General features: G+C 53.3%; 1 protein-coding gene and 1 long non-coding RNA gene across 3 annotated transcripts in view; one reads left to right on the top strand and one right to left on the bottom strand.

The window, feature by feature from the left end:
- Positions 1-29: 29 nt before the first annotated feature.
- On the bottom strand, positions 30-13152 carry LOC123333136. The gene is made up of 3 exons (XR_006550276.2): positions 13029-13152; positions 811-973; positions 30-608 (listed from the first exon to the last, which is right to left on the bottom strand). It is a non-coding gene; the product is annotated as an uncharacterized LOC123333136 (long non-coding RNA).
- SHANK3 (SH3 and multiple ankyrin repeat domains 3) overlaps positions 10963-23302 on the top strand; it is a 51257-nt gene continuing 38917 nt past the window's right edge. For both annotated transcript variants that reach the window (XM_025282570.3, XM_025282569.3), the window contains exons 1-10: positions 10963-11120; positions 12372-13040; positions 13361-13564; positions 14466-14537; positions 16468-16576; positions 16652-16803; positions 16896-17063; positions 17139-17255; positions 17615-17692; positions 18240-18306. In XM_025282570.3, coding sequence (XP_025138355.2) covers positions 12756-13040; positions 13361-13564; positions 14466-14537; positions 16468-16576; positions 16652-16803; positions 16896-17063; positions 17139-17255; positions 17615-17692; positions 18240-18306 — 1252 coding nt within the window. In that variant the 5' untranslated portion in view covers positions 10963-11120; positions 12372-12755. The remainder of the gene's footprint in view (positions 11121-12371; positions 13041-13360; positions 13565-14465; positions 14538-16467; positions 16577-16651; positions 16804-16895; positions 17064-17138; positions 17256-17614; positions 17693-18239; positions 18307-23302) is intronic.

Here is a 23302-nt window from a genome sequence, read left to right as displayed (position 1 = left end):
GGCTGGGCGGTGGGCGGCGGGTGCGCCCGGGTTTGCGCCCCGAGGCCTTCGGCGCTGGGGGCGGGCGGCGCGTGAGCTGCGCGAAGGAGGGATCCTAGTGTTGGCGCTCGGCGCGCTAGTGTTCCTTAAAGGCCCCGAGCCTGGAGAGTATGGAATGAGCAAATCAGAACCGAAACCGTGGAGTCCGCGGGCTGCTGGCTTTTCCTTCAACGCTATGTTTGGTGTTTTATTGAAACAGATCAAAAATTCTTTCCAACCTTTCCCCCTCCGTTTGTGTGTGTGTGGGTGTGGTGGCGGTGTGATGGGCCGTATGTGTGTCTGTGTGTGTGGTGTGTGTGTGTGGAGTGTGTGTGGTGTATTTGTGATGTGTGTGTGGTGTGTGTGTGTGTGGTGGAGGTGTGATGGGGCGTGTGTGTGTGGTGTGTGTGTGTGTGTGTGTGTGTGTGTCGGGCAGGGGGGTGGCGGGGCATCTGGAGGGCGGTGTCGTCTCTGCATCCATCCGGGTCACACCAGTGGGAAGGGCTCATCCACAGAGTTGCCGGTCCTGGCCCCGTCACTGGACAGCCTTGTATGAATGACTTCACGGTTTTGGTCCCCAGATTGTTTAGCTGTTTCAAAGTAAGAGAGCGCCCCACGAGGCGGTTAGGCGGGTATCTTACTCAGTGTAACTAAACACCCCAAGGTCAGTGCCTCCCGGAGAGTGCCTCCCCACAGCAAGTGCCTCCCCACAGCAGCTCCCGTAGGACATCTCTTCCCTGGAACCCTCCCCGGGGCAGCTCTCTGGCCTCAGGCTCCCCAACAGGGTCGGACCTCAGGACCAGCAGGATGTGGGCTGCTGTTGCAGAGGGTTTCTCATAGTTCCTGTCCCTGGAGCCAGCGGGAGCATGGACAGGGTCCTTGTAAGGCCTCTGGTCACTGGGGTGGGGCCAAGACACAGCTTCCACTGAAGCCCAGCTGTGGAGCTGGCATTTTCCTGGTGAAAGATGAAAGCCAAGACTAGAGGCAGTACGAAGGAGCAAAATTTGAAGGGCAGGGATCTCCCTGAGACGGGGCTGGGCTCCAGGCTGCTGCTGGCCTCATTGGGAATGGAAGGGGCTCCTGTGAACCATCCCCTTGGTGTCACACTCCAGTATGGGTCCTGTGCCTGTGCGTGGGAGCAGTATGGGGTGGGTGGCCAGGACAGAAAGTTTTTCCATGGCCCAGAAATCTTTGAACCTGTAATTGGAACTATCACAGCTGGTTGGCGCTGTGAATTGGAGTTTAAAAGGAATCAGCCAAAGGCTCTTTCTTCCCTTTCTGCTGCAAGCTGGGAACTACCCTTATTCTCCAGGAGAGCCGGCCTGCTGCTGTAATGTTATGCAAATGGCCGACACTTTCCCCTGCAGACTCTGGAGGTTGCTCAGGCGTGTGCCCACGGCAGGCAGCCCTGACCTCTGGGTGGGGAGAGGGCGCGTGTGCCTCCATCTATGTTTGTTCAAAGCTGAGCTCTGTGGGCATCCGAGTCTTTCCGTGATTGTGGGCCTTTCTTGGCATTGCTGTGGGAGCCGGCAGGAGGGTCAGCTTGGGACAGAGCCCCGGTGGGAGGCAGCCTGCCAGGGTGTGGGAAGTGGCTCTGGACATTGTTAATTTGGAACTAACACCCACAGTTAAGAGAGGGGCCTTGTGAGCCGTGCCGGTCTGGTCTTTCTACACCTGGAACAAGGGAGGGGCCTCCATTTCCTGGGCCTGCCGGGGGGCTGGTGCAGCACTTGGCCCATTTGAAGGTATTCTGTGGCGGTACCTGGGAATTGCTGATGTCAGGGATCCAGGACGCCAAGGGGCCTGTGTGCAGGCCTCCACTTCCCCCCTTGGGTCTGCTCCCTCCTCTTTGGCCTCAACAACCATCATTCCTAACCCCAGGATATCGGAGGCAAAAGATCCTAAATCAGTCAGATCTAACAGGGAGCAGGTTCTGGGTTCAGATCCAGGGGCTCGGATGATGCTGAGTGTGCTCTCGTTTTTAAAACCAGGGTTCACAGCAGCCCATGTGAATGAAGCCAACCTGCTGGAAACCTCTTTGGTTTAATAGAGAAAAAGGCACCCAAAGACAGAGAGAGAGAGAAGTGTACTGTGCGTGACCTGGTCTGGTGTCCCCCCGCTGTCCTCTGTGAGGGTCTGAAGACAGCGACCTGCGCTCTGGAGTCGAGGGGGGAGCAGCGGCACGCTTTAGACTCCGGGGAGCTGGCTACTGCAGGGCAGCAGGGGCCGATGGCATGGCCTCAGAGATTTTTGGCTCCCTGGCCATCAAGTCATCCTCCGGGACAAACACAGAGGGTAGCACCAGTGGCTGCCGGGCTGGTGGTGGAAAGACCCTAGGTTTCGGGCACATGGCCCAGACTTGACTCACAGTGCAGCTCCGCGTCCAATTCCTGGACATGAGTCACTCACGGGCCTGGAGCTGCCGGAGGGAAAGACCTGGCGGAAACACCCAAGGCGGTACTAAGTCTTCTCCCTGGCCTCCCTGGAGGGAGGTATGGCCTTCAGCCAGGATGACCATACTCTAGGGGAAGGGACAGTCAGTTTCTCAGGGGTTGCTGGCCGCTAATTCTGAGTGAATACCACTTCCCAGACATTCTGATGCCCCCATAGTCCACTGATCAGAGAGGGCTTTGGAGGTCACACAAGACAAGCGTATGGGGCCACGGTCCATCTCACCGTGGATGCGGTGATTATGTGAATTTATTTTGTATTAATTTCCCTGGTTCTTAAGCATATCATTCTAATACATGTATTGAGCAGCAGGCCAATGCAACACTACCTGCTGATCTAGACAAGGACTCAAGGTTGTAGGCCCAAAGTGAGGCTCCTGGGGTTCCCCTCCTGTAACAGCTGAGGAAACACTAGCTACCTTGACGGATAAAACCCCCAAATCTCAGTGACTTAACACAACAGATATTTACTTCTTGGTCACAGAAAATCCAGTTTGCAACATAAGCAGAAATAGGGGTGGGTGAGTCTCTGCTCCATGTAAGAATTTAGGGACCCATAGAAGAGGAAGTAGGGGCTTCCCTGGTAGCTGAGGAACTGTGCCATTTTTGACTCATGGATTTAAGATCATCCTGGATGCAGAAGGCTAAATAGAGAGCAGGCAGGATAAGAAGGAGGTATTTACTGATTAGGCCTAGGAGTGGCCGCGTTTCCAGAACTCTTGACTTGGCCCTACCTAGATGCAAAAGGAGCTGGGAAATACAGACTCAGAGGGATGGTCGGTTGGAGTCAGCAGGTGGGATATCAGCTTTAGGACATCTCAGTTTGCTGAATGTGGCAAAAAGTAAATCCCTGGGGACTAGTTCTGTGGAGCTGCTGAGGGAGAGTGTATCTCTAGGAGCTCAGGCTAGATGCTTCTTTCAGGACTTCCGACGACTTTGCAGGCACGAACTCCATGTACCAAATCCCTTTCAGCTCAAAGCACTCGTACATGGGTCCGTGCTCTATACCTAAACCCTGACTTTTACAGTTAGTGAGATGAGAGGTCGAGGAACTGGGAGGCCATAGTGTGAGGGATCCCTTGGAGAGACATGGGCGATGTCAGAACGCGGGGTGAGAGACAGCCTGTCGCCACAGTTCCCAGTGAGGGGGAGGACATGGTTGGCCAAGGGGGGCTGTTTGGTCACTGCTCTATTCCTAGTGCCTCACCCGCATGTTTTGGTGTGTGTTTGTGAGTAACCAACATTTTAAATGCAGGACGTCCTCTTGTTCAGTTACCCATCATTAGGCATCCTACGTGCTGACTGCTGTGGCTGAATACAAAAATCAGATTTCCAACAACACGATCGAAGCGCCTCTGCCGTGAAGCACTCGGAAACGCTGCTGCTGTTGCTCAGCCGCTCAGGCGTGTCCGACTCTTTGCGACCCCATGGACTGCAGCACGCCAGGCTTCCCTGTCCTTCACTGTCTCCCAGAGTTTGCCCAAACTCATGTCCATTGAGTCAGTGATGCATCCAACCCTCATCCTCTGACTCCGCCTTCTCCTCCTGCCCTCAATCTTTCCCAGCATCAGGGTCTTCTCCAGTGTCAGCTCTACGCATTAGGTGGCCTCAACTTGAGCATCAGTCCTTCCAATGAGTACTCAGGGTTGATTTCCTTTAGGATTAACTGGTTTGATCTCCTTGCTGTCCAAGGGACTCTCTTCTCCAGCACCACAGTTTGAAAACATCTATTCTTTGGTGCTCAGCCTTCTTTACGGTCCAACTCTCACACCTGTACACTGGAAAAACCATAGCTCTGACTATATGGACCTTTGTCAGCAAAGTGATGTCTCTGCTTTTTTTTTTACGGCTTCCCCCAGCGGTTCAGACAGTTAAGAATCTGCCTGCAACGCAGGAGACCCGGGTTTGATCCATGGGTGGGGAAGATCCCCTGGAGAAGGGAATGGCAGCCCACGTGAGTATTCTTGCTTGAAGAATTCCATGGACAGAGAAGCCTGGTGGGCTACAGTTCACGGTGTTGCAAAGAGTTGGACATGACTGAGTGACTGATACTTTCACTTTCACCACTTTTTAATACTCTGTCTAGGTTTGTCATCGCTTTTTTTCCCAAGGAGCAAGCATCTTTAATTTCATGGCTGCAGTCACCATCTGACATGACTTTGGAGCCCAAAAAAATAAAATCTGTCACTGTTTCCATTTTTTCCCCATCTATTTGTCATGAAGTGATGGAAAGGGATGCCATGATCTTAGTTTTTTGAATGTTGAATATCAAGCTAGCTTTTTCACTCTTCTCTTTCACCTTCATCAAGAGGCTCTTTAGTTCCTCTTTGCTTTCTGCCATTAGGGTGGTATCGTTTGCATATCTGAGGTCGTTGATATTTCTCCCGGCAATCTTGATGCCAGCTTGTGGCTCATCCAGCGGGGCATTTCGCATGATGTACTCTACATAGAAGTTAAATAAGCAGGGTGACAATATACAGCCTTGACATACTCCTTTCCCAGTTTGGAACCAGTCTGTTGTTCCATGTCCGGTTCTAACTGTTGCTTCTTGATCTGCATACAGGTTTCTCAGGAGGCAGGTCAGGTGGTCTGGTATCCCCAGCTCTTTCAGAATTTTCCAGTTTGTCGTGATCTACACACTCAAACGCTTTAGCATAGTCAACGAAGCAGAAGTTGATGTTTTTCTGGAATTCTCTTGCTTTTTGTATGATCCAATGGATGTTGGCAATTTGATCTCTGGTTCCTCTGCCTTCTCTAAATCCAGCGTGTATACTGGAAGTTCTCGATTCACATACTGTTGAAGCCTAGCTTGAAGGATTTTGAGTATTACCTTGCGAGCATGTGAAATTGCAATAAGGAGTTCATGACCTGAGCCACAGTCAGCTCCAGGTCTTGTTTATGCTGACTGTATAGAGCTTCTCCATCTTTGGCTGCAAAGAATATAAACAATCTGATTTCAGTGTTGACCATCTGGTGATGTCCATGTGTACAGTCCTCTCTTGTGTTGTTGACAGACCAGCGTGCTCTGTCCAGTGCATTCTCTTGGCAAAACTGTTGGCCTTTGCCCTGTTTCATTTTGTACTCAAAGGCCAAACTTGCCTGTTATTCCAGGTATCTCTCTTTTTTTCTTTTTAAAATTATATTTTATTCAAATATAATTAATTCACAATGTTTTAGGTATACAGCAGATTGATTCAGTTATAATACATAAAGACACATATATATATATATGTGTGTGTGTGTATGTTGTTGTTATGTAGTCATTCAGTCATATCCAGCTCTTTTGTGACTCCGTGGACTGAAGCCCGCCGGGCTCCTCTGTCCATGGGATTTCCCAGGCAAGAATACGGGAGTGGGTTGCCGTGCCCTCTTCCATCCAGGTATCTCTTGACATCCTACTTTTGTATTCCCATGTCCTGTGATGAAAAGGACTTCTTTTTTTGGTGTTAGTTCTAGACGGTCTTGGAGGTCTTCACAGAACTAGCTTTATGGTTATATTAGAATGTGTTCACTAGGCACCAGGTACATGGTGAGCATGTCACACCCATGTGCTCTCCTAACCTGCACCAGGGCCCAGGGGGAGCTGGAGCCACCTCGTCAGCCCCAGAGCAGGTGCCTGGCATGTGGCCTGAATGAGGAGGGAATGAAGCAAGTCCTACCATTGTCCCTAACACACCAGAGCTCACAGGGAGGCAGAGTGAAGCCAGGAAGCTTTCCCAGGCCACCAGGGTATCTGGTGGCTGAGCTGGGAATTTCCCAAGGCTGCAATCTTGGTCACTAGTGTCTATCGAGCTTCATTTCTCCCATGTGTCCCAAGCGTGGAGAAAGGGTTTCTTCCCTCAGCTATGAGCCTGAGCCTCCAGAACAGGATTCTCATCAGCCCTGTTGGGTCACATGCCCACTGTGGTGTTCCAAGTCCTGGTTTCTCCACTGACTCACCACATGCGACTTTGGACAAGGTGAGTTGTTTCTAATTTGCTCTGTTTCCTCATCTGTTACATGAGGACAGTAATGGGCTGGCTCAGTGATTTAGTGATGACTGAATGAGTTCATACACGTCATACACTTGGGATGACATGTAGTGCTCAAAAATCTGGGGAGTAATCTATTTTCATAATTATTACTATATATTTCTCTTTTATTTAAGCAGTTTTCATAAGGCTCTGTGGTGATCTCTCTGTGAAGAAGTCTCCATGTCAAGTTGTAGCCACTGTTGGTCCCCCAAGTTTGGAGTCTTAGTTATATTACCCTTTGGAGTCCCCAGGACCACCAAGCCAAGAAATTAACATGAAACAATTCCTGGGTTAGTTATTTTCCTCTGAGGGACACATCTAGGCTTCCCAGGCCCAGTTGAGTTCATAACCCCAAGTCACAAAACTGTCACAGAAAGAATCTACAGCCCCCCTGCAGTGAGCGAGTTGGTAGATACTACACATGAGATTAGACCACCAAAACTTTCACATATGTGAACTTTAAAGTAAATGTTTTAAAAATAGTTAAAGACAAAAGAAATCTTTTGTCAATGTAAAGAAAGAACAAGCAGATTTGATAATGTACTGAATACGGCTTGCAGAAATAAAATTTATGGTCACTGAAATTTAAAACTCTATGGGGGGGGGGGGAATAAAACCTATGGATGAGAGCTTCCCTGGTGGCTCAGAGGTTAAAGTGTCTGCCTGCAATGCGGGAGACCTGGGTTCGATCCCTGGGTCAGGAAGATCCCCTGGAGAAGGAAATGGCAACCCACTCCAGTATTCTTGCCTGGAGAATCCCATGGACAGAAGAGCCTGGTGGGCTACAGTCCATGGGGTCACAAAGAGTCAGACACGACTGAGTAACTTAATAACAGATTAAACTCAAACAGAATCAGTGAGATGGAAACCAGAAGTAGAAAAATTATCCAGAATACAGCACACACAGAGAAAAATCTTCAAAGTATTGAGAAAAAAATATTTTGTTAATTTAGCATTCTACACTGGCTAAATTATCACTCAAAATAAGGGTGAAATAAGACATTTCAAAGTCACTACTTTGTCACTACTTTCAGGAAGAAGAAAATTCAAGTCAGAAGGAAAGTGAGTGAAGAGTGGGTTGACATGTGACTCCACGAGCAACCACAACAGACTCGCTGGAGGCGAGAACGATGTGGACAAAGGCCTGAGGCTAAGGCTGAGCCCCTCTAGTGCAGGGAACGGGGAGGGGGACAGCCTTTACTTTGGGCTTTGTTAATCCCACATGTTACAAATCTAAGTGTATTTATGAAAATGATAGAAAGAATGTTTAACTCCAAAAACAAAGGGAGTTGAGGGAAAGAGGAATAAAGATAACGTGATCAATCAAAGGAAGAGCCCAAAGGGAGAAAAAGCAGCATAGACAAAAAAACAAAAAAATACTGACTGACAACACAAAATAAGAAGGCAAAAATCAGGTAAAACATAATAATCATCATAAAACACCATTAAAGGTTAATTTAAAAAATGGCTACACACACTACTTACCAGAAGCACATCTAAGAGTATAAAATGTAGAAAGAATAAAAGGAGAATGAGGGGAAAAGATATATGAGGTCAACACTCACAGAACAGTGCTGTGCCTAGGCTAAATATTGAAAAAAAATGAAGGCAAAAAGCATCATTAAGAACAAATAAGGTACCATATAATGATAAAAGGAATAATTTATCAGAAAGCTATAATAATTCTAAATCTGTTAGCATTAAAAACAAAGCCTGAAAAGACATATAAATCCCAAATTGGCAAAATTTCATGGAGAGGCTGCTAAAGTGGAATTTTATCCCACTTCTTTTAGTAATTTATAAATCAGGCAAAGGGAACATTGGAAAAGACATAGAATATTTGAAAAATACAATTAACAAACTTGATACAATGGAGGTATGATTTTATGTGTGTGTATATTGTTGGAGATATATATGGAGATACATATATATACACACACACAAACACACACACACACATACATATCTCCTTGCATCCAACAATTCCTATTGAATCACATCCATGGCAACCAGAAAGTCTTTATAAAATCAGTATTATTCAAATATACTCAAATATATTTATATTTGTATTTTTTTATATTTATTTTTTAACAAATAAATTATATTTGTATTTGTACTCAAATATACTCAAAGATCAGTATTATGCAGATCATCTTCTCTGACCATAACACAACAAAAAGAAATCAGTAGCTAAGGGCGAGTCCTTCCTCAAAAAGAAATAAATAAAAAGAAAGAAACCCAGTATACATTTGAAAGCTTAAAGTAGCATACTTTTCAGTAATCCCTAAAGCAAACAATACAATGGATATTAGAAAATCAACAAGGTGAAATTAAAAGTACTACTTATTAAGACTTAATGGAGGACTTCTCTGGTGGTCCATTGGCCAAGACTCCGAGTTCCCAATGCAGGGGCCTGGGTTCAATCCCTTCAGGGAACTGGATTCCACATGCCAGAACTAAGACCCGACTTAATGGACGTAACTAAAGTGGAACTTGGAAATTTATAACCTTAAACACTCATTGTCAGGGAAAAGAAAGACTAAAAATTGAATTCGGTACCCAGCTGAAGAAATTAGAAGAAGGATCCTAACAACAATCAAAGCGGTAGAAAGAAATAAACCGAAGAAAACAAAATAGAAATAGATTAGCAGAATGAAAAGTTGATTCTTCAGCAGAAGATTTGTATTCCTAGAAAAATAAAACTTATCAGACTTAGGATGAAATTGGACCTAAATGTACTGACAGATGTTAAATAACTTGAAGCAAACAAAACAAAACAGAAACCTAACCAGAAGCATCGCACCAGGTCCAGACAGAATACTCAGGCGTTCTGCCCCTACAACCTGCTCTGAGTTTGGAGAGGCTCTGCCCTGAACAGACAAAGTTGGGTGTGAACAGTTTGAAGATTAAAGTTCAGCAAATGTCCACTGAGCTCGGACTAAGCACGGGGCCTCAGACACAGGGGTGAACCAAATCAGGAAAGCTCCCGCCCCACGGGGAGCCTGCATCCTGGGGGGAAAGACAGGTCCTAGACCATAAGCAACAAGTGATTTCAGGGCAGGCAGACACTAGGGTGCTGTGGAGGGAAGACCAGAGTGGGGGCAGAGGAACAGCACAGGCGGGGAGACAGGCCCCTGGGGAGGGTCAGACGGCAGGATGCCCCCTGCCCCCCACCCCAGCCCTGTCATGGAAACTGGGCATGAGGCCAGGCCTGCGGGGCTTGCAGTAAGAGGGGGCTGTGGGCCAGGCCTCTGTAGGCAACAGCGAGAGGGCGGGAAAAGCTGGGATCTGGGTGAGGAAGTGGCCCAGGAGTGTGAAAGGAGGGCGTGGTGAGGGAGGGGGACGCGGCCTCACCAGGAGGGGCCCACAGGACGCTGCAGGTGGGGTGCTCTGCCCGCTGCGGGGCTGGGGTGCTTAGGACCTTGAGGGTGTGGGCACAGATGGCCTCTGCAGTGGCTGGGGGCCTGGGGGGCTACGGAGTGGTGGGCAGTGTTCCACTGGAGAGGTCTGACCCTGTGCCAGGCACGTTCCGGATGCTTTGCCCACATGAGCTTCCACAGGCCCTGGGCTTCAGAACCTGTGCTGGGAGGAAGTGGGGATGGGAGAACCATGAGTCTTTCTGGAATCTTAGCCCTGATGGAAGGGCCATGGGGTCTGGGGACTCCTTGCCTTCAAGGACTAAGACAGGAGGGCGGAGAGGCAGGGCTGGGCTGGGAGGTGCTGAGGATCCTGGGGTCTTTTATTCTCAACAAAATAGCCTGTCCCTGGGCCTCCTGCTCCATCAATCCACCAGGCTTCAGGGCCAGGAGGACATTCTGTGGGACAGGTGCTTCTGGGGGTTGGGATTTTTGCCATTTGCCAGGGTGGCGGTGGGTTGGGGAGTGGTGCCAGCTTGGAATTTGTTCATTAAGTGCCTATCTTTGGGCCAGGTGCTCTGTGGACCTGGCCCTGACACGGCAGGCCCAGTTGAGCCTGGAGACCAGGGATGTGTTGGTTGCTTCTCAGATGTGAGGTTTTCTCCTGAAACCGCGGCATTCATGGTACTGGGTGTATCAAGTCCAGTGGGCCCCTGGGGAGGCTGAAGGGGTCCCCATGAGGTCGTCTCGGTGGACAGGTGGGTGTCTGGCCACCCAGGTCAAGGGCAGGGCTGCAGGGAGAGCCCGGAGGCCTGGGGCTGCTCTGAGGCTGGTTGTGGGGAGATGCAGCCTCCTTCTTCAGTCCCGTCGCGACTCTGGTGAATGTGGCCATGGCCGCACAGCTGCCACAGCGGGAGGGGGAGGGACACAGGGAGGGGCAGCTCTGGGTGACTCAGGGAGGGGAGACCAGGGGCAGGAAGACGGTGGAGACAGGGGGGCCGGGAAGCACTCGTTTCCTCTCTCCAGGGCTGGGCCACATGCTTCCCAAGGTGCTTCCTGCAGATAAGTGGGCTTCCAGCAGCCCCTTCCTGCTCCCCCTTCCCCTATCCCTCCCATCCGCCCCAGCCTCTGGGGACCCTCAGCTCCCCAACTCAGGCCAGGCCAGTGGCCTTGGGAAGAGCCTGAACATCCTGGGGTCATACTCCTAGGCAGGGAGGGTCCGCCCAGGCCTCGGAAGAAAGCAGCAGCAGACTGCAGACAGCGCTGGACTTACGCTCGGTGGGGTCAGTGGAGTTCCTAGGAGGCAGAGATTTTTCCTGGAGGGGTGGTGGCTGGGGAGGGAGAGAGCCCGGTTTCCCTCAGGAGTCAGGGCTGGTCCTGGGGAAGTGGGTCTTGCTCTGGGGGGACCAGAGGCTGTTCCAGGGGCGGAGCGGCGGGTACTGTGGGGCTCTTTGGGGTGGGGACTGTTCTCCAACGGGGTGTAAAGAACTGGTTTGTGTGGGGGTAGGGTGCTTCCAGGATGTCGGGGAAGGGTAGGGAGGTTTTCTGTGTGTCTGTGTGTGTGTGGGGGGGGGCGGTTCATTCAAGTTTATTCCTGGGAGGCTCAGGGAGGGGATCCAGGGCTGCTCTTGGAGAAGGTGGGTGAGGCTGGGGTATTTTCTACCAGGACCAGAAGGTGTCCCCAGGCTGGGTTGTTCTGTGAAGGTTAGCAAGTGTGTCTTGTGAGAAGGGGAGCGGCCATGGGGGTCAGGGCCTGTTCTCTGGGGAGGAGTCCAGCACGGTGGGGGAGCTTTGTGGGAGTCAGAAGCTGTTTCTCGGGAAATCAGGGCTATTTCAACGTGAAGGGGCTGCTCGTTGCTTTTAAGAACCTTGAGGGCTCGGGTTTCCCAGCTCTGGGGTAGTTCTGTGAGGCTGACGAGTATTGGGGTGGGGGGGGGGAGCTGGCGCGCTCCAGTGGGGCGGTGGTGCCTGAGCTAGTTTCTTTACTGTGCTCCCCTCTCCTCCGCCTACTCATCACCCCCTCCCGCGTTGCCACGACAACGCGTAAAACTAAAATTCACTTCCCGGGTGCAGGTGGAGACTAGTAGCGCCCCCTCCCCTAAGCCCTGCGTCTTAGGTCGCGGCCCCATCCTGTTGTCGCTAAGGTGACCGGGGCGGGGGGCGGGTGACAGGCGTCGGAGCTAGGCGAACCAGGGGACCTGGGGAGGGGGCTGGAGGAGCGGCGGGCCTCAGAGTCCAGAGCGAACTCCCCAAACTCGGCTAGGGATGCGGGAGCCGCGAGCCGCGCTGAACACAGTTCGGCGAGGTCCTAAGGGTTAAGTTGGAGGGTTAAATGGTTCCGGTGGTGGGAGAGACCCCGGGGCTCTGAGGTCCCTGCCGTCCCACCCCCAGGACTGGGACCGGGTTGGTCCCTGTCATCTCCGGGTCTTGAGTAGGGTGGGGAGAGGGGGTCGGCAGAGTGGGGAGAAGCTGCCACCCCCGGAAATTAATTCTCCAGTTTTTCTCTCCCCTTCCTTCCCTGTCTCTGGTCCCAGTGCCCAAAGCGGCCCCCATCCCAGCTCCAAGACCCCCCGCCTCGCCGCATCTTCCCCGGTGGTCCACGGATGCTCTTCCGCAGCCGAAAGGCGGCGCGGTCCTCGCTGCTCAGCCACTCCCCCCACACCGAGGCCTAGGAGTCCCCACACCCCCAGCACAGCCCCCAGGGTCCCCACCCTGCAGCGAGGCCCTCGGCCTTAGCACGGACCTCCCTCCCCACCCCGGGACCCCAGACAATCCCCTTCGCCCTCGCCGGCCCTGAGCGTCCCGGCCCCCGCCTCCGGCTCAGCCCCCTGCCACCCCCGCTTCCCTCCCGGCTCAGGCCCCCTCCCCCCGCCGCCCCCGCCCCCGGGGAAGGCAGGCGCCGAGCGGAGCCGGGGCCGATGCAGCTGAGCCGCGCCGCCGCCGCCGCCGCCGCCGCCGCCCCTGCGGAGCCCTCGGAGCCGCTGTCCCCGGCGCCGGCCCCGGCCCCGGCTCCCCCCGGCCCCCTCCCGCGCAGCGCGGCCGACGGGGCTCCGGTGGGGAGCCGGGGGGGGCCGGGGCGCGGCGAGGAGCCCCGGGGCGCCCAGCTCCCGGCCGCTAGCGGCCCCGGTCCGGGCGCGGGGATGGACGGCCCCGGGGCCAGCGCCGTGATCGTGCGCGTCGGCATCCCAGACCTGCAGCAGACGGTGAGCCTCGCTGCCCGGGTCCCGGCGGCACCCTCGCCCTGCTCTCGCGGCCCCCTACCCGCGCGCCGCGAGCGGTGCGCCGGAGACCCCGGCCCCGGCCACTCGCCCCTCCCCCGCCGCCTCCACCCGGACCCTCCCCGCAGCCGGGCGGAGGCGGGGCCCGGGGAAGCACCGCCCCCGGGGCGAGGCCTCGCGAGCGGGGCGCGGAGGCGGGGGTCCGCGGCCTCCGCTCCCGCGCCGGGACTCGGGCGGCGCCCCGGGCCTCCGTGCCCCGCTCTGGCCGGGAGGCCGGATCGGCTCACGACCGCGCTCCGCTACAGAAGTGCCTGCGCCTGGACCCGGCCGCGCCCGTTTGGGCCGCCAAGCAGCGCGTGCTCTGCGCCCTCAATCACAGCCTCCAGGACGCGCTCAACTACGGGCTCTTCCAGCCGCCCTCCCGGGGCCGCGCCGGCAAGTTCCTGGACGAGGAGCGGCTTCTGCAGGAATACCCGCCCAACCTGGACACGCCCCTGCCCTACCTGGAGGTGAGCAGCGGCCGGGAACGGGCAGAGCCCCGAGCTCCAGAGGGCGCGGCAGCGAGGGGCACGGACGCGGGGAGTTAGTGTGTACGGGGCGACTGAGGAGTGAGCCGCGTGCAGGCGCGCGGTCAGCAGCACGTGCGACGGGGTGTGAGCGGGCGTGAGTGCCCAGAGCGCCGCGTGGAGTGCGCCCGCCGCGGGCTGTGTGCACATCTGTGTCTTGTCTTCCTGCCACTGCCTGTGCAGTCGTCCTAAGGACAGTCTAAGTCTTACTCGTTTGCTCACCTGTTCATGATGTAAAGGCCGTTGAGCACCCTGTGAGCAAGGGGACCAGATCCAGTTTGGAGGTGGGGGTGGCAAGTGCAATGGGCTTTGGAACAAGCGTTGTGGTCGCTGAGCTCAGCTGACTGGGCCTCCCTGGTGGCACAGGCAGGTAGGCACAGTTCTGTCCAGAGAGGGGTGTCTAGGAAGGTAGGCCTGGAACCTGGTCTTGGAAGAGGACTGAGGTTTCCAGGGAATCCTGGGGGTGGGGGTGAAACAGGAAGGGCACAGCAGGCAGAGGGACCGCTGGGCGTGCAGCACACCTGCCCTCCGTGCAGGTCGTGTCCATGGCGTGTGCATGGGCTGGTGAGGCCGGTGGCAGGAGCTTTGTTATGGGGCAATGAGCAGTGGGGCCCTGGCCACACAGCAGTGGGCAGTATGGGGCGATGAGCAGTGGGGCCCTGGCCACACAGCAGTGGGCAGTGTGGGGCGATGAGCAGTGGGGCCCTGGCCACACAGCAGTGGGCAGTATGGGGTGATGAGCGGTGGGGCCCTGGCCACACAGCAGTGGGCAGGACTCCATTGTGTGTCTGCTTTCACTTAGTCCAGGTGGGTGCCTTTTTCTGCCTTGTCTTTACCTGAGCAGTTTCGATACAAGAGACGAGTTTATGCCCAGAACCTCATTGATGATAAGCAGTTTGCAAAGCTTCACACAAAGGTAAGGAGGCAGCCACAGCAAGGGTACTCGAAGGTGATCTTCTGCACTCCCTCCAGTTCCCTCCCCGCCATGGCCAGTGCTCCACTAGCTCAGCCGTAGCTGGATTTTGTGATGTCAAAAATGTCCTTGAAAAATTCCCTTCTTGAGGCCTTCCCCCTGTCCCCAGAACGGCCATCCCAGCTTGGTTGGGCTGGCCAGCTTTGGCTCAGTCTGCTTTCTCCTGTCATCAGGGACCCAGAGTGGGTGTTGGGGGCGGCTAGAGGGCCGGATGCAGACTCCGGGCACCATGACTTTGGGGTGGTCGGTCTGGTGATGGGTTCCACTCAGGTCAGACTCGCTGACCCCTCTGGTGGGCCCCTGGCTAAGGGGTGGAGTGCAGTAGGGCACAGTGTCTTTGCGGGGCGACGTGAGGAGATGGGGTTGTTGAGGGGAGCTGGGTTGGGGTGGGGAGAACAGGGCATCCGGGACTTAGTGGTCATCCAGTGTGAGGCACTTGAAATTAGGCATCTCATTATTTTTTTTTTTTTCTGGGAGGAACTGTTATTATCCCATTTCATAGATGAAGATACTGAGTCCAAAAGAATTTAAGTGACTTGCTTACAGCTCTGCATCCAGTGATGTTGGGGTTGAACCCAGATCTTCTAACTCCCAGGCCCTATTCCTAGGCCTACCTGTGGGGTCTTTACTCCTGGGTACTGTTGCTAGGAGGGTCTGACCCCACATGCTCTTTGGGCGGCACCTCCCTGCCTCCTCTGAATGTAGGAGGGGCAGGGTGGGTACCCTGGCCCTTTCCATAGGCAGACTCCCTGAGTTCCCATCCCAGGCTCCCGTGGGCCAGTGGACATTTGCTTGCTGGACACTTCATTGGCAGTCTCTGGGGCCTAAGAGAGGGATCTGCATATTCACCCCTGTGCCCCAGTCACCCCCTTGTGACCCTGGTGTCTCCGTGCCCGAGTCCTCTGCTGCCTTGGTTCCGTGGCTGGGCAGAGTCTCCCTCACTGGTGTTGGTATAACCCATCACCTCCTCTCAAGTTGACCTCAGTGACCCGCAGGACACCTATGACTCTTGACCTTCAGTGAGTCTCAGTTGATTTTAGGATAAGTTTCAACTCCGTGCCACAGTCCCGTGTTTCTGCCTGCCTGGTCTCCGGCCGGCCCGCAGCACCACACTAAGCCTCCCGCCCCCCACGCGGGTGGGGCCGAGATCTTTCCTCTCAGCTCTGACCGTGCTTCCTCTTGGCCCGTCGTCCTAACCCTCCAGAGGGTGCCCCCTCGCGTGGAGCTGCCCCTACGGCACCTTGTCCTATTTCTGATGCGTTTTGTCTCTGGAGGGCCTGGGGCCTCAGGCCAGGGCACCTTGCCTGCTGCAGGCAGCGCTGTAGCACCAGCGGGAGCTTAGTGAGGCTCTGCTGAGTGAACTGGTGCATGACCGGGTGAGTGAAGGAAAAGCAGTCAGGGTCACGCCGCAGGAGGGGGCTCCCGGCAAGAGAGGAGGGCCCCGGAGCTGGGATCTGTCGTGGGGTGAGCTCGTGAGAAAGGTGCACCGGAGAAGGAGCAGGCTACCTGGGGAGCGGGGTGTGCGCTGCCCCTGGCTGGCTCCTGCCCACGTGGCTTCAGGCTTTTCCAGGCTGGACAGGTTGGGGCATCAGGGCCAGGGAGAGAAGCCAGGGCAGAGGCTAAGGCTGAGGGAGGGAACTCACTTAGCTGGGCTTGGAGGGCAAGGAAGGACCTGGAGCAGCACGCGGATCCAGTGGAGCTGGGATTGGGGCCGCAGTGGGAGTGCATGGTCAGGGTACCACGGGAAAGGGAGAAGGTCATGGTGTAGGCTGGCGGGTCCCACTGAGGGGTACGGCAGTTCCCTGGGTGATGTGGGCGATGGTCAAATGACGGTCGTCAAGTGTGGGCTGATCCGGATGGCTGGCTGTTCCAGGCGAACCTGAAGAAGTTTATGGAATATGTCCAGCTGCACAGCACGGAAAAGGTGGCCCGCCTGCTGGACAAGGGGCTGGACCCCAATTTCCACGATCCTGACTCAGGAGGTGAGAAGCAGATCAGGGAGGGGTACAGTCTGGGAATGGCCAGGACTGTGACCTCCACCTGTCCGTTGAACCCAGAGTGTCCACTGAGCCTGGCTGCCCAGCTGGACGATGCCACCGACCTGCTGAAGGTGCTGAAGAATGGCGGCGCCCACCTGGACTTCCGCACGCGAGACGGGCTCACGGCCGTGCACTGTGCCACGCGCCAGCGGAATGCGGCCGCCCTGACGGTCAGTGCAGGCCCAGCCCTCGCTGGAGCGTCGTGTGACCTGGGAGCGGAAGGAGGCTGGCCTGGCATGAATACTGGGGTTCTTGCCCTCAGACCCTGCTGGACCTGGGCGCTTCACCGGACTACAAGGACAGCCGTGGTCTGACGCCCTTGTACCACAGCGCCCTGGGCGGGGGGGATGCCCTCTGTTGCGAGCTGCTCCTGCACGACCATGCTCAGCTGGGGACCACCGACGAGAACGGCTGGCAGGAAGTCCACCAGGTAGGCGGGGGCACAGGAGCGGGCCTGGGGTCGGTCTGAGGGTCCAGGCTCCAGCAGTGACGCCCCCTCCCCCAGGCCTGCCGCTTCGGGCATGTACAGCACTTGGAGCACCTCCTGTTCTACGGAGCTGACATGGGGGCTCAGAACGCCTCTGGGAACACAGCCTTGCACATCTGTGCCCTCTACAACCAGGTCGGTCTGCACGTCTGCACACGTGTGCACACGGGTGGTGCTGTGCAGTGACTCCGTGTGTGTGCATGTCTGACCCTGTGGTCACACCACAGTTGCGTGTTCTGCCTCCTGCACTGAGCTGGGTGGCCTTGCAGTCCATGTGTGCCTGTCGTTTCCCTGAACACGTGTCACGCGTGTGTGTTCTGAAAAACCCCGTGTGCACTGAGTGCATCTGGACCCTCTGAGCTAGCTAGGACCTGCACACTTACACCTGCCCTGCTCGTCCCCATGCTACACGTGTGTGTGCTGAACACCCAGCCGTGGGCCCTGTGTGTTCAGGTGCTGCCCCAGCTGTGACCTCTCCTCCAATCTTCCCGCAGGAGAGCTGTGCCCGTGTCCTGCTTTTCCGCGGAGCCAACAAGGATGTCCGCAATTACAATAGCCAGACAGCCTTCCAGGTACGTGACTGTCTGCAGGAGCGTGGGGCTCCCTGGGGCGCGTCTCTCCATCTCTGTGTGGCTTGGTCTTTCTGGACCTTGGTCTATTCCCGGTAAAGCGTGAGGGAGCTTTGGGCCCAGGGTCGTCCCAGGGTGAGGTGGAGGAAGGGTGTGAGCCAGGGCAGTGCCTGGCTCTTATGAGGGGTGCTCATTGAGGACGACTCCCTCGGCCCCCCTTCCAGGGAGAGGAGAGGAGGGTCAGAGGGCTCTGGGGCCAGGGGAGAACAGGTGTGGGCTGTGACTGTCCATTCAGGGGCCTTCACAGGTCATGTGGGGAGACCAGGCGTTTGGAGGGGCCGTTCCGAGAATGGGCAGGGTGGCCAGTGTGTTCTGGCTTTAGCTCCAAGAGTCTTGTGTTCCAGGAGACCCCTCAGTCCCACACAGACTGGGGTGGTGGGTCAGACAGGGCCAAGGTCTGAGCCTGATTGGGCATTCAGGGAACCCCAAGGGCTGAGAGGAGGCAAGCCTGTGCTGCTGAGCCTCCCTCCATCTCCCTCCCACCCCCCAGGTGGCCATCATAGCGGGGAACTTTGAGCTCGCGGAGGTCATCAAGACCCACAAAGATTCGGACGTTGGTGAGTTCTGCCCACCAAGGGCCCTGCCGATGTGGATTTGTGGGGGTTGTCGAGGCCCAACAGGGCAAGAGTGAGTGGGGTTGTTACAAGGGAGCCCCTAACCCGGAGCCTTTTCCTCCAACTCTCCCAGTGCAACTGGGAGTGGTCCCAGTGGTCCTATTAGTGGGCCCCGCAGGGATAGGGAGTGTGCTGAGGGGAGGGCCTGCGCAGGTGACAGAGGGTCAGGTTAGGGTCACGGTTAGGTGAAGGCTGTGGATCGCAGTTAGTCAGGTCAGCGTTAAGGGTATGGTTGTGATTGTTCAGTTCAGCTCAGTTGCTCAGTCGTGTCCGACTCTTTGTGACCCCATGGACTGCAGCACACCAGGCCTCTCTGTCCATCACCAACTCCCGGAGTTTACCCAAACTCATGTCCATTGAGTTGGTGGTGCCATCCAACCATCTCATCCTCTGTTGTCCCCTTCTCCTCCTGCTCCCAATCGTAATTGTTACCACTGTAGATTTAGGAATCAGCTTAGGTCGGAAGCAGGGTTGGAGTTTGGTCAGGGTGTTTTCCTGTGAGGTCGTGTGAAGGGCCAGCAGGGGACAAGTGGCAATGGAGCGCCACCGCAGACGCTCGGTGTTTCACTTCAGCTGGAAACAATGCACTTTAAGTGGCCCACGGCAAGCTTCATACACGACAAGGCCACCTGTATGCGTGTGTGAAGAAATCAGAGCGCAGTGGTAGGCATGCGTGTGGGGAAGGCTGCAGCCGTCTTGGGACAAGGGGCTCTAAGCCCTCGGCAGCCAGTGCTTCGGGGGGCCCAGCACGTGCCCGAGGGAACCCAGGAGCTGTTGTCTAGTCTGAACCTCAGGCCTCAGGGGCCACCCTCTCCCAGGGCAGTGTTGCCTGTGGGGCTGGCCGGGAAGCTGTCCTGCAAATCCTGAGTCTCCCCTCCCCATGTGGAGTGGCTGGAGGTAGGCCTCTCCTCCTGAAAAGAGTATTTTCTGGCCAGCGGCTGCCCCTTCCAGCCACCTGGCCACAGAGCGAGCCCTGTCTCTGCTCCCTCTGTCCTGGGTAGACAAGGCTTTCTGCCCACGGCTCTCCTGGGAGCTTAGACTCCCGGGCTTCCCTCTCTGTTGGGACTGCAGTATCTGATGCCTCCATTTTTACAAAGTTTAAAGTGGCAATGGACAGCAAAGGGCTAAGGCTGGTCCCAGGGTCTGAGTCCTTGTTGGTTCTCATGTGAGGTTATGGTAGGTTACGGTTAGGCTAAGGTCAAGTTCACGTTTAAGGAGTCTTCGTACATAGGCTCCCCTGAACAGACCTGCCGGCAGTGAGGCTTGGTTGTGAGCCCCTTGTTTCCAGGCAGGGTCAGGGGTCCGTGACAGTGGGCAGACCCTGAACCCTCCAGCAGCAGCAGCTGATGTGTGTTGAGCACGTGACTGAGCCAATGAAACGGTGCCGACTTGCGGTCTGGGTTCTGCTTGGGAGAGAACTGTGGTGAAGCCTGAGGTCTGAACTGGGGTGAGAGGCAGAGCAAGTGCTTCAGTGATGGTCTGGCTGGGGCTGCTACTTATTTTGGAGGAGGTCGTCAGCCTGGGATGAGCTTGGCTTCTGGACACGTGGGCTCTGTCTGCTGCTTGTGATGTCACCTTGGGAAAGCGGCTTGGGACTTCTATGCCTCAGTTTCCTTAGGTAAAATAAAGTCTTTTATGGTTCTTTACTCCTTCCCCCGCTGACCTTATGCAGTGTTTGATTCCATGGGTCTGGACTCTGGCAGGTAGCCTTGGTCCAGCTGGTGGGAGGGAGGATGGGGGCTTCTCTGTGGTCCAGGCTGAGAGTCAGGAAGGCCTCAGCTGCCCCTCATCTTTGGACAGAGATGCTGGGGCTCCTGTGGTCACCATTATCAGCTTCTGTCTGGCTGATCCAGGGTGCGCTCACCTGGCTGGGGTCAGGCATTTGTGGCTGAGCTGAGAGGTCACATCAGTTAGTCCCACGGTTGGCATCAGCTCTGCTGGCCACGCACCCTTACCTGCTCAGATGTCACACATACACTCAAATGACACAGCCAGATGCGCCTGAGTCACAGGGGAGTATCTTCTGAGCATTTATGACAACCCTCTCAACAAGCCCCCAGTGAGTGAGTGCTGTTAGTCCATTTTTACAGAGGAGGAAACCCCAGGCACAGAGGGATTAATAGCAGAGCCTATCTTCAGACCGGAGTGATCCAGAGATCCACACTTGGTCCCCCCTCCCCTCGGCACACGCTCCCTCTGGGAGTCAGAGGTCCTGTCTCGCCTCAGCCTGGGGACCCAGGTGGGACCTGCATACAGCAGGAGCAGCAGGGAGGCTCTGCCCAGCCAGCCTTCCTTTTCCTCCAGCACGAAGCCGCCTGGAGGGATCTTGTAGGCTGAGCCCTGTCGTCACCCTTCAGGGGACAGGTCACCTGGAAGCCTCTTGGCAGCCCCCCTGCCCTGACCCGCAGGAAGCAGGGACCCTGCCTGGGAGCAGCCGCCTCTGCTTCCTTCCCTGCTGCCTCAGGCTGCCTCTGGGTCCTCAGGCCCTCCTCCCAGCTCTGGTGTACACACTCTGAGGCACACTTCTCGCTGACTTGTCCCAGAGTGCTTTTGAAGAGTACCCTAGGAAAGTGCTTCTCACTTCGTAGTGTGCATTTGAGTCACCCAGGGATCTAGTTAAATGTAGATTCCGACTCAGAGGGTCTGGGTGGAGCCTGAGATTTCCTAAGGAGCTGGAGGTGAGGCTGCTGGTCTGCATGACCAGAGTCTAGATAGGGCTTGGCAAACCGCACCCAGGCCAAATCCAGCCTTCCATCTGTTGTTTATTTTAATCGAGGCTTTAAAATCAAAGATTTAAATTTCAGTTAAAATCAAATTCATGTAACATAAAATTAACTATTTTAAATCAAATAATTTAGTGGTGTTTAAGACATTCACAACCAACTCTATTGAATTCCATAACATTTTCATCATCACAAATGGAAACTCTGTGTATATTAAGCAATTATTCCACATTCCCCCTCCCTCAGCCCCTGTCAACCATTAACGTACTTTCTGTGTGTATAGATTTACCTGTTCTGGATATTTCATGTAAGTGGAATGACGCTTGGTGTTTGGCTTCCTTCAATAAACTGAAGCATGTTTTCCAACGTAATCCATATTGTAGGATGTATCACTACTTCGTTAGTTTTTATGGCTGAATATTATTCCACTCTTTGTATCTGTGACCTGTTGTTTATCTGCTCATCCTTTGGTAGACATTGAGTGGTTTCCACCCTTTGGCTATTGTAAATATTGCTGTATGGCCGTGTGTGAAATGTCTTTGTTTGAATACTGCTTTCAGTTATTTTGGGTACATGCTTATAGTAGAATTGCTGTGTCATGTGATGATTCTATATTTAATTTTTTGAGGAACTGCTAAATTGTTTTTCACCATTTTACATTCCTACCAGAAATGCATGATGGTTCCAAATTGTTCAAATCCTCACCAATACTTGTTATTACCTTAAAAAAAAAACGATAGCCATTCTAGTCCAAGTGAAGAGGCATCTCACTGAGGCTTTGATTTGCATTTTCTTAACAGCTTTTGGTGCATCTTTTCACGTGCTTATTGGGTGTTTGTATATCTTCTTTGGAGAAGTGTCAAGTTCTTTGATCATTTTTAAATTGCTCATAGAATACATTAGAAAGTGTTCCTTCCTCTTCTATTTTTTTGGGAAGAATTTCAGAAGGATTTTGTTAATTCCTCTTTAAATGTTCGGTAGTATTCATTAGTGATGCCATCTGATGCTGGACTTTTCTTTGTTGGGAGATTTGTGATTACTGATCCAATCTCCTTGCTTTTTATAGGTCTGTTTAGATTTTCTGTTTCTTCTTGAGTCAGTTTTGGTAATTTGCGTTTTCCTAAAAATGTGTCCATCTTATCTAGTTTATCTAATTTGTTGGCATACAATTATTCACAGTATTCGCTTATATTCCTTTTTAATTGTATAACATCAGGTAGTAACATTTCAATTTTCATTTCTGTTTTCAGTTATTTGTGTCCCCCTTCTCTAATTTTTTTCCTTAGTTTAGTTAAAGGTTTGTCAACTTTATTGATATTTTTGAAGAAACAAATTTTGGTGTCATTGATTCCCTCTGTATTTCTAATCTCTATTTGGTTCATCTCATGTAGTCTTTACTGTTTCCTTCCTTTGGGTTTGGTTTGCTTCTCTTTTTCTAGTTCCTTAAATAGGTTATTGATTTGAGACTCCCCCCCACTCCTTTTTTTTTTTTTTTTTGAGACTTCCCTTTTTAATGTAGGTGTTACACCTATAAATTTCCCTTTTAGTACCGCTTTTGCTGCGTCTCATGAGTTTTGGTATGTTGTATTTTTGTTTTTATTTTCTCAAAGTGTTTTCAATTTTTCTTATGATTTCTATTTTGACATATTGGTTGTTTAAGAGTGTTGTTTAATTTTCCACATATTTGGGAATTTTCCGGGTTTTTTTCCCCCCTGCTATTTATTTTGAGCTTCATTCCATTGTCTCTGCAGAAGATACTTTGTATAATTTCAGTCTTTTTAAATTTATTGAGACTTTTTTGGTGACCTCACAAATGATCTATCCTGGAGAATGTTTCACGTGCCCTTGAGAATAATGTGTATTCTGCTTTTGTTTTGTGGAGTGTCCTGTATATATCTGTTAGGTCCAAGTGGTTCAAGTCTTCTGTGTTCTTACTGATCTTCTCTCTAGATGCTCTATCCATTATTGAAAGCAGGGTGTTGAAGTCTTAAATATTATTGTAGAACTGTCTGTTTCTCCGAATATATCAATGTTTGTTTCTATATATTTTGATGCTTTGTTGTTACATATATGCTAATAATTGTTAATCTAGTTGACAAATTGACACTTTTAGCAAATATAATGTCCTCTGTCTCTCTTAATACTTTTTAAGTCTGTTTTGTCTGATATTAATGAAGGTACTTAGATCTCTTTTGGTTACTATTTACATGAAATAT

This window comes from Bubalus bubalis, chromosome 4 (assembly GCF_019923935.1).
Source record: "Bubalus bubalis isolate 160015118507 breed Murrah chromosome 4, NDDB_SH_1, whole genome shotgun sequence".
Classification (NCBI taxonomy): Eukaryota; Metazoa; Chordata; class Mammalia; order Artiodactyla; family Bovidae; genus Bubalus; species Bubalus bubalis.
Note: the sequence above shows the minus strand (reverse complement) of the source record. Positions and strands in the feature narration are given on the sequence as shown.